Here is an 11,640-nt window from a genome sequence, read left to right on the forward strand (position 1 = left end):
CACACACACACAAACAGAAAGCCTCACGCAATATACTTTATAATGCGGATATGTATGCTTGTTCTCACATAGTTTAATCACAAGTAGCACAGTTAACACATTTATTCCACACCCAAAGGTTCATAAGTAAATATTGAACATGCATATGAACATATTTGCACACCTACAAGGACATATATAAACACATACCCATATGCACCAATGCAAGGACTTATACATGCCAAAACACAAAAATGCTCACATACTTGTCCACGTCGTAAATTGTTTTGCATGCTTGCTAATGATGTTTTTTTTTTTAACATTTCTGATTTATTCGCTTGTTTTCCTTGTGTGCTTGTCCACTATGTGTATGTGTATTTATGTGTGACTGTCTTAAATACTGTATTAGCTGAGCTAAACACAACACAAAGACACGTCCCGGATTCATCAGGTTTCCTGACAGGTTGGGGAGTCATGGTTGAGGTTTGATTCTACAGATGTGAATTTGTATGTTAATTAGTCCGGCTGTGATTGGTTCAGATGTTAATTTGCTCTGCTCTGACTGTTTTATCTCTCCAGTGAAGCACAACACTTGTGTGTGTTTGTTAGTGTTTGTCTGTGCCTATTTATTTTGCTTTACTTATGTTTCTTTGTTTTTGTATAGTGCATGTACATTATATGTGTGTGTGTGTATTTATGTGTCTTTATTGGGGGGGGGGGGGTGTTTGTGTGTGTGTGTTTTTGTGTTTGTATGTGTGCACAGTACTGATACTGTAACCAGTCCCTCTGTTATAGTGTTAATAGTCCAGATGGTCAAATTAGCCGCTCCAACAAAGCAACAAACTGTCTACTCCAACAAATACACACACACACACACACACACACACACACACACAAACACACAAAACAACCACCTCCTGGGTTTGGTTTTACAGACTAAACATGCACTTGCATGTTAGTCAGATAGCCCAGACAGGCTGGGTGAAAGTAGAAATGGGCAACAATGTCTCTCGGACTGTTTTTTTTTTAAATTAAGTTTGAGTTCATGGCAGAAAAATTGTACATGTTTTGCAACTAGTGCCATAACATACACAGCATTTATTAAAATATCAAAGATGCCATTTGTTGCCAAACACTCAGTCGTTACAACATTACTTATTATATTCTAATAATATTATTTATTTTATTAAATTGGTGGGACTTTTTGCAAACTCAGTATCTTATTTTCTTCCCATTTTTTTCTTTGCTTTGTATTTTTGAGCTGTGTTCTGTGCAAGAAGACCTTGTTTTGATGAGGTGAACAATGACTTATTACATAAGCAAAAATAACTCAGACATAACGAGTGAAAATATGAAGAAAACTAAAACAATGAGACTTGAGGATATCGTCCATCTCCATTCAAATGACAGAAAATAGGAATTGTGTTCTTCCACAATCAAACCCAAATCAAAGTACATGATATGTTGTGTTTCCCTCTTATTTGAATATCAGTCCGTGCATTTGAATATCAAAAATACACCATGGGGTGTTTTGTTTGCTGTATACTGCAGCTGAAGTAAATAAGCACACCAAGTTTATCCCTCTAGTAATATTCTACTGACATCAGACATTAGGCAAGGATGAACGACTGAAAAAACGCGTACATATCCTCAAAGTGGCCTAATTTTACGTTCATTTGTGTAAATGAGAGATGAGGGGAACTCAAGGATTACTCAAATAATTTTACTCTCACTGTGATCTCAGTAAGGAATACAAGATACCACATCACATGGGGCCTTAAATTGAGTAAAAATAGGTCATCAATGGACTACGGCTCATTAATACGCTGTATTACTACTTCTAATTTAGTTGTGAGCCAAATTTGTAGAAACAGCAGTGTGGCACATTATGGATCCCTCTTGATAATAAAAAAAGTACTACAGAAAACAAGAGTTGTAATGTACAATGTGTCTTATATTAGAAAAGTTTTAAAATGTAAAGCTTTTGAATTGGAATAGAGTTGTTTGTGCTTTGCATTCTTTCACTTGCCTAACAGCTATGTTTCTATGGCTTTCCCTGAGAGAAACTGAAGCTTTTTCCCTTTTCTTTCTCTATTCACACACACACACACACACACACACACACACACACACACACACACACACACACACACACACACTGTTGCTCATAGTTAACCCACCAGCTATTTTTCTTGAAAGTTTTAAAACTTTTAAATGCTCAATAGAAAGAATTGACTGTGAATGGTTGAGGTTTCTGAAAATAAACATACAATAAAATTACAAATTCTATACTGCAGTGTCTTTTAGGGAGAGCCAATGAAATGTAGCTGTGGGGTTAATTATATGTTTGAAAAAAGGGGGAGCAAGACCGAGTTACAGAAAAAGATTAAATAACCAAACAAGAAATAAATTAATCAAAAAATAAATAAAATCTACATACAGTACATATGCTGTGAACAGCCATATTGTAAGTTGAGATGCATGTTGGTTGTGATGTTGCAGTATTTTTACAGTTCTGTCTATTGTCTCTGTGATGTTTGGAGTGTTAATGTCAAGATTAGCTCTTGTGTTTCTGTGAGCATTAAGATCAATCTGGAGTGCTGTGGCGTCTGTGTCTGCCTACCTAACCGTCTAACCCGTCTGTTTCCTGGTCTGTCTAACATGTTTTTCCTACCACCTGTTTTCTGCTACCTCTAAATTGAATCCGTGATGAGGCAGGCTGGCTTCCAAAACCTGAAACCTGAAAGTGGAGAGCTGGAGATTCCTGGAGTCGTCTTGTGCTGAATGTTTCTAATAGAATGACAGACACAGACACTTTAGACTTAGATCTGTAAAGGGATAGTGTGCTTGATATACTTGTATAGGGCTAGTGTGTAGCTTTGCTGTAAGCCTTGTCTGTGCCTCATTCTTACCTGTCTGCCCGTGGCTCTCCACCTGTCTGTCTCTTTTTGTAGTAAATGAAGGTGGTGTGAGACAGGCATCTAACTCCTGCCCTGACCCGGGAGAGCCAGAGAATGGAAAACGCCATGGCAATGATTTCAGGTACAATTTGCACGCAAAAACTTTAAATGACATGTTTGTATTCAGACATTACACACACATACATGTAAATGCATTTACGATAATTCCGTGTCTTTCCTCTGTGTATGATTATGTGTGTCTTTTTGTGTGTAGCATTGACGGTGTGGTGCAGTTCAGTTGTGGAGAAGACTATGTTCTTCAGGGCAGTAAAACCATCACCTGCCAGAGAGTGGCTGAAGTCTTTGCAGCCTGGAGTGACCACAGACCGGTCTGTAAAGGTAAGAAACAGTTCTATTTTGTATCTATACGCTATTGGGTTTATCCCTTCGCCCATGCAAAGATTTTCTTTCTCGCCGTTGCGTCTAGCACAGACTTCAACTACGTCCGTCAATACTGTATGTGAACAGAGCGGACCAATTGCTCAGCTCCCATTTTTTTCTTCAAGCTAGCAGTGTGAAGACAATCTCAACTTCCAGCGGTGCTTGGGTCCGCCCCACCTGCCGGACCGGCTGCATCTGTATGAGCGCCTACCCATTATGCATGGCGCCACCCGAGCACTCGTTCCCCCCCCCACACTATCCTGGCAAGATGAGGGAAACAATAAGCCGGCAGCGACTCCCGACCCACATGCCGTTGATCGGCTGCGGCCCTTTCGACAGTGCCCTACCATGGGCTGGACGACATGGTCACTCATCTCGTTCAGCGGCGGAATGGGGTTTGTGCTTCCTGCTCGCCAGACACAACACTCAGACATGCGCTCGGCCGCTCTCAGAATAGAGCTCAGCGTGACTGAGCCTGACACATGGGCTCATGGATGTCAAAGCTAATAACACAGGGCTACACACTCCAATTTGCTTTCCCCCCCCCCCGCCTCGCTTTGCGGGCGTGTTGGAGACAACTGTGTCATCTCAAACGGAGTAAGATGCCACGACGTAAGAGCCAGAGGAGCTTTTGAAGAACGGTGCTGTTTTCCACGTCCCTCCAGGGGAAGAAAACAAGGGATTTTACTCCCACCATTTTCTCACACCGAAGAAGACAGGCGGGCTGCGTCCCATTCTCAACCTGTCACAATTCAACCGGTACATCACAGAGCGCTTATTCCACATGCTGAGCATCAGGCCATAAACTGGCGAAAAGCTCTCTAGTCCCCGCGCAAACCATAGTTTATCTGTGTGGACATAAACACGATTGTCATGGGCACGATGTCCGCGGGACACGTGGTGGTCCCCCTGGGTGTCCTCCACATGAGGAAAACCCAGAGGTGGTTTCATCACCAACACCTCAATGCCACTCGCCACAAGTGGCGTATGCTGACTATCCCCCATTCCCTCCAGTCAGACCTGACACACTGGCGAAACCCACGGACCCTGTCAACTGGGGTTCCCCTGGGCAGAGTGACGTCATAAATGACGGTGAACACAAATACGTCACTTACTGGCTGGGTAGGTATGTGCAAGTCACAGGTTGTGGGTGGAAGGTGGCCTCTTTCCCTTCTCCCCCATATAAACTGCCTGGAGCTGTCCACGGTGCTGAAAGTGTCAACACTTCACCCCAGTGGTGGCACAGAGACATGACGTTGCGCAGACAGAAAACATCACGGCGGCAGTATTCATAAATCTGACAATCTTTCTGGTAGTACCAGAGCGCACAAGCGCATCCTGGTTCCCGATCGTCATTCAGCTGCTGGCGGCCCTGCCCTGGCAACTCCCGTTTCACCCCTCGGTGACAACCCAGTGACTGTGGGGCTGGCTGCCTAGCGGGAATGCATACAGTTGCTAGGGCTGCCTCCTGCAGTGGTGCGCACCATCCAGGGCGCAAGAGCCCCCTCCACTACATCATGTTACGCAGGGCGCTGGTCTGCTTTTTACTGAAGGGGGTCAGGCGACAGAAACCGGCTGTGCGCTCTCACCCCTCAATGGGACCTAGCCCTGGTACTCCAAGCTTTGGAGAAGCCTCCTTTCGAGCCACTGACACGAACGTCTCTCAGGATGCTGTCACCAATGTCGCTTCAACTTTCTCTGACGTCAGCCAAGAGAGTGCACGACTTATGTGCGCTGTCTGTTTTGCCGTCCTGCCTCTCAGAGCCCCCCACGGCATCCGGGCACATTCTACTAGGGTACTGTCAGCGTCTGCGGCCCTATTCAGGGGCATGGCAGTAGCCAACATCTGTGCGGCAGCCTCTTGGGTTTCCCCGTGCCCATGTATCTGGTTTTATCTGCGTGATATGTCTGAATTCTCCATGACCCACTCAGTCCTGTCCAAACTCAATGACCAATAAACACACTGTTGCATTTGTGTCTATAATCATGGTATAAGGCGCCGTCGCATTTGTGTTTCTGCTGTCCTCACCTCTCCTGTTACGTGCAAGCTGGGACGCAAGGTTTTCCCATACATTGTCAAATCATGTCACATGCACGCCTATAATCATGTCACGCCGTTGCATGTGTTTCACCTGCAATCTCTCCCACCTCTCCCTGCTCACATGGGGACTGAGAGAAAACCAGCCGTAAAAAGTGTCAACCATGCACTTTTTTCCACTAACCATGCACTAGCCTACTGCTATTATGACTGAGCCTCATAATCCACCTAGGCCAAGTCAGTACTATGGCAGTTTTTTTTCAGAATGACAACTATCTGAGACAAGCCCTGCAAAATGCATTGGGAAAAATCTAGTCTATGTTCTACTATTGGGCCCTGTGTCGCAGGTGGCATAGACTACATAAGCTTTGCCCAAACCCAAAAGCGTAGCCCTTAGAGGACAAAGCCTATACAAAGTAGAACAATAGTTACGTATTGTAACTCCAGAGTTAATGAGTATAAGCGTAGCCCTCTAACGTTCGGGCCACCTGCTCCTAGAACATTAGGCTGAAGAAAAAGCTGATATTGGGAGTTGAGCAACGGATTCGTTCTGTTTATATACCGGATTGGCGAACGTAGTTGAAGCTTATGCTGGATGCAAGGGTGGGAAAGAAAATCTTTACAATGAGCAAAGGGATGAACCCAATAAATGTGCGGTATTTATATAGCGCTTTTCTAGTCTCAACAACTACTCAAACCGCTTTTACATCATACATTCACCATTCACACACTGTAGCCCAGGCTGCCGTACAAGGTGCCACCTGCTCATCAGATAAACACTCACACACATTTACACGCCGATGTGCAGCACCGGGGGCAACTCGGGGTTCAGTGTCTTGCCCAAGGACACTTCAACATGGGACTGCAGGGCAAGGGATCAACCACCAACCTTCCGATTGGCAGGCAACCGCTCTACCACTGAGCCACAGCCGCCCCTTAAAATAGCGTAGTCTTTAGAGGGCTACGCCTATACTCATAGAATCTGGAGTTACAAAACGTAACTATCGCTCTCAACATACTTCTGCACAACCATACAAATGACTGACACCACAGTAACAGACACAGGTACAGATGGAGAAAGAGACAGTAAGCATGCATGTGAAGGTAAGAAAACACTCAAAATCTTGCCAGCGTGTAGCCTTGGCCTCTTCTCAGGATCTGTTTGTAGTGCTGAGTTTATAGTGGAAAAATTTCCAATTCGGAATCAAGCCTCTGGATATGAAATTATGAAACAAAACACTCCATGATCCAATGTTTGCAGTGTTCAGGACCCAACATTACACTCTCTATCATAAACACAATACACTGTAGACAAACACTGCTACAAACAAGCACTAGGTCTAATCATTATTGCTCAATATACCATACAGATTGCAATTTTCAACACAATTTAAAGGTAATAGAAGATATGTAATCCGTAATCATGCATACATTGCAACATCAAAAGTGACTACATGTGGTAATGTATGAGGGCAGGTGTGTGTTTTTCACACTGTTTTTCGTAAAGTTTTTCTCTAAGTGCTCTGATAATTAACATGTTTCAAACATTCATTCTTCAGCTTCTCCGTACTAGTTACGGTTTCACATCTGCCTCTGTATTAGTCTCAGACTTGCAACACACATATGCACAAACGCGCTTGCACAGAAGGAGTGAGACAGAGAGAGAGAGAAAGAGGGCATCTGTCATGTTAAATGCCAAAGTCGTTTGTCATGTCTCCCTTCACTAGGCTTCAGACTGTAGCTGGAGACACATTCTTTAACATAAAAACCAAAATTCACTGTGTGTATGTTCGTGTGTGTGTGTGTGTGTGTGTGTGTGTGTGTGTGAGAGAGAGAGAGAGAGAGAGAGAGAGAGAGAGAGAGAAAGCTTCAGCACCTAACTAATAATCACTGAGATATAGAATTGCAAGGGAGAATAAAGTGGGGTTAGAGAAAGTGAGGGCAGGGAATCGGTAGGTAGGTAGCAAGGAAAGGCTGAAAAATGTCACACCCACTCTTTTGCTTAAATTATAGCCTCTGTGAGTAAAACTCACCATATCCATCACAAGATATTTACATATGAATACCAAGCACACTGAATTTTTTATAACCGAGTGATGTAACTTTTCTTTTTTTAAACAGATTTAAAGTATTTGGAACATAACTCCAAGAACAAAATATTAAAGTGCTCATTTTTGTGCATGTTATAGGTTTACAAAGTGAAAAAGCCCAAAGTCCACAGTATGGCACTTACCATTTCATCATCACCAACAGAAAACACTGTTCACTAACTGCTCCAAACAGTAGTCCAGCCTTTACTTCAGTGACAAACATGCATCACTTTGTAACACACGTAATAATGCTCTCCTAGTTGCTAGCGTGGCACGCCATGCTCATGTGCGACTCCCAACAAAGATGGAACAGAAGTAAGATGCCTCACTCGGTAGCTAAAACAGAGCTCAACACACAGGGTGAAAAGAAGAGCTGCAGCAATGAGCTGTACAACAAAAATATGGTGTTTTTTGAAAGTTAAACCACATAAACCGATTCTTTTAGAACCTCTAAATACAATTATGAAACTAAAAATGAGCATAATATGGTCACTTCAAATTAAACCATTTGCAACTTCCCCATTTTAATGTCAGTGTAGGAAGAACCTTAAGAAAAAACTGGATCCAACCAAAACCTGTGTGATGATTTTGTGATGTGATAGTTTGCTTAATAGGGAGACTTTCATTCTATCGTGTGCAAGGTCAGCAACAAAGTAGCACCCTGGGAGTTTGTAGGGTAGGCAGATCCCAGCCAGCTGCGGGCCTTGCCCTCGTGCCCTCTGGTTAAAGGACACAGTCTAACTACAAGCCTTGACTGCTGCCCTCGGTTTCTCTGTTCAACTAGACACACAGGGGGACTGACCTTTATTAAGCTTTTTGTTAGCATGACAGCAAAGATCCTTGTAAGCCTGCAGGATTTAAACCTGGCCAATGCAGTTTGGATATGACTGTCTCATTTGGGATCTGATTGGTCTCTGCCAATCAACCTTATTATCCAACTCATTATCAGAGATATTATAGTGCTGATACCCTCTGATTCGCTCTTTAAGATTGTTAATGGCTGTTAGGGATTCATCATCACTAAATACTTTATAATGAGCAATTAAATATAGCCACTGACATTAAGCCAATCAAGTCTCACATTTACCCGCATGTGATGATGGGCCCCAAAGGGAGATTGTCGTCAGTCATCTCCAATCTTTAAAAGAAAGGTGTGTGGGCAGGGTGAGAAACTTTCACCAAGCTATTCTAGCTTCTGAGGAGCAGCTGTGCATTGTTTCAATTTAAAACACAGTTGCTGGTATTCCCAGCATGAGCAACTGTTTAGTGAGCAACTTTTTGACAAAGCCATAACAAAGTGCACCATCCTGCTCCATGTTTGTTGCTAAGTAACTAGTGATTGTGCCAGTTAATCTTAGTTATTTTAAGCACAACTCACAACGGAGGGCACTGTTACTCCACCTTGGTCACTTAATACAATCCGGATCTCAGTTTATGCTATCCTGTGCTTAAAGGCAAACAGTAGGAAGAACTATTTATGAAATGCATTGTCCACAGTTCATGACATTATCTTTGACAAATATACCTATAACCATGAATGATATTACATTATCCACAATTCTTGCTTGTTTAGACAATATTGTTGGAATTGATGACACATTTTTACGCTTACTCATTCAAGTACTGCTGGGTGTCATTGTTATGCAGTATCTCTGGCCTACTTTGGTGAAACAGAAAGACATCCATCTTCAAAAAAAAACATAAATCCCAGGATAACCACATTGAGGTTGCTTGAAGGACAAGATACATGTAACAGTGAAATCATATCTTTTTGACAACAATCTTGAGGATTTATTTGAGCTATATGCCCAGATCACTCAGAAGAAAAATAGCAATACTATGCAACGGTAAACATTGCAAGTATACATCTAAAGCTTGAAATAGGGTGTTAGGGTAGCAGTTGCTTAGCTGATAAGCCTGGAAACAATATAGAGACTACTCCTCTATTTTTTAACCTGTCCCCCAAGGGACAAAAATCCAATATTGAAATATCTGAAAATAGGCAAGAGAGAGTGGCTAGTGTAAAGTTAATAGTCTGTGAATAGAATCAACTTTGCTGTTGTCCAGTGGTCTTTTGGTCTGTGGCTCTTATCATTACTTTCATAAGTTTTATTTCCTACCTTTGCCGGACGCCTTTTTTTACCAGTTAGCAACCAGAATTCAATATTGACATTGGATAGATATGAACAATCAAGAAGTGTAAGGATTCGTTAGGCATCTGACACATCAGGCTCTATTGGTCTGAGCTTATATTCCAAAATGTGTCAAGCCAACAACAAACCGTGCTGCGTCTACATAACCCAACCTGAGCAGCACTACTCCATCTACCTTGGCACAAGTGTATTCATTTTAAACCACCGAATTACCAAACAGACAGAAGAGCTGCAACATGTACTTGATCCCAATGAATCTTTGCCTCTGTTTGCACCTCCACTGGCTTTGCTTGCAGACATAATACAACCATACTGTGCATTTTGGAATGAGTTCAACAAGTAAACTAGTGTGTGAGAGCAGAGCAGGCATAATTGTATTTACATGTGCATGTGATCTTCAGTGAAAAAAAAACTGTGTTCTCTAACACACAGTGTCCTTATTTAGCCTACTTAGTTTCATCCTGTGGAACAAAAATGCAATTAGAGAAAGGCTGTGTCTAGCTGAACACAGCTCATATTTGACCTTTACATCCAGACCAGCCAAAAGTGGAAAATTATGAATAACATTGAGAGAGAGGCAATCTGTCAGGAAGCATCACGCCCGCTGACTTATTCAAGGGTCACCTGTGTCAAAACACTTAAATACAGCTAAATGTGTCGTTTGGAACATTAGTGAGAAAATAAAGTGAATGCATCTTGAAAATGTGCCCTTTATATCATAGCAGTGAACCAATAGAAAGAGACAGATACAGATAAAAAGAGAGAGACAGAGTGGTAATCACTTTATTAAATACAATAAAAACAGTTACAAAACTAAATACAGCAAATAAACTACACAGCAGCCATGCAATGCACACAGTGTCCTTCTGCCACTCCTACACTACTTTATGAGAGAGAGAGAAGGAGAGAGAGTCCATGTGGCACCTTGATTAATGGACAGATGGCAAGGCCACTAAGCCAACTGTGTGTGTGTATGTGTGTGTTTTTGTGTGTGTGTGTGTGTGTGTGTGCGTGTGTGCGTGCGTGCGTGCGTGCGTGCGTGCATGCGTGTGAACTCCAGGGGAGTTCAGTTGATCTGCCTGAATATACTGACTCAATAAAGGGTGCTATGTCAAACTGATACACACACAGACACACACATGCAAAATTTTGACTTCCAACAGGAAAAAATAAAGGAAAGAAACTTTAGTGTCGGGCGTTTGTGCGTCTGTGTACCCGTTAAATGCCATTGTAACGCTGTGTGTCAGCATAATGATGCAATCAATCATTCTCTATGTCCATTGGTCAGTCTGCTCCTGCAGAAGCTTCTGATCTCTAATCTGACCCAACACAATGATCTAAGGCTCAGTGTGAACACATTCACTTTGGAAAGGTTTTCACCAAATAAAATCTGTGCATTAGGTTTTCTGACTTTGTAATATTCATCGAAACTCAAATTTGCTAAACTTGTTGGTACCATAAAAACACACTACAAACAAAGGGTACCTGTAATTAAAAAGGAATATAACAGCCTTAAGCAATATTTGTATACTTGTTATCGACATAAAAATAGAAGATGCCCCCTAACTTTTCTGTCAAAATCCTGATTTCATTTTAGCTTACTTGTATAGTTGTTTAAATATCATCCTTGTCAATTTCCTTATAAGGGCATGCTCCTTTAAAGGGTTCATCTTATGAAAAAAACACTTTCTAGGATTTGGGGTGTTATTTTGTGTCTCTGGTGCTTCCACATGCATAAAAACTTGGAACAAAACTATCCATGCTGTTTTGATTGAGATACTGGTTTCTGAATGTCCTCTGCCTTCAGTCTCCGGGTGAGCTGCTCAAAGTCTGCACGGTTATCTAAAGTCACTAGCCGAGATGAGGTGGCTAAACGTAGCATACTAGTGCTAGCATACTAGCTCATTCTCGATGGCAAAACACTGCTACAACACACGCTAGTTCATCATTATCTCCAAAATAACTACTTCCATGTCCCTGTTCTGCAGGTATTCCACAAGTATGCCCTCGTTTAGAAGACGTCTCCCAGCTAATCCTGC

General features: G+C 42.3%; 1 protein-coding gene across 1 annotated transcript in view; it reads left to right on the plus strand.

Moving 5' to 3' along the window:
* LOC116701449 (CUB and sushi domain-containing protein 3) overlaps positions 1 to 11,640 on the plus strand; it is a gene marked incomplete at its 5' end in the record, with an annotated part of 211,419 nt that overhangs the window by 79,334 nt on the left and 120,445 nt on the right. The window contains 2 exon segments of the mRNA XM_032535155.1: positions 2,934 to 3,021; positions 3,154 to 3,278. Coding sequence (XP_032391046.1) covers positions 2,934 to 3,021; positions 3,154 to 3,278 — 213 coding nt within the window.

This window comes from Etheostoma spectabile, chromosome 14, assembly GCF_008692095.1.
Source record: "Etheostoma spectabile isolate EspeVRDwgs_2016 chromosome 14, UIUC_Espe_1.0, whole genome shotgun sequence".
Lineage (NCBI taxonomy): Eukaryota > Metazoa > Chordata > Actinopteri > Perciformes > Percidae > Etheostoma > Etheostoma spectabile.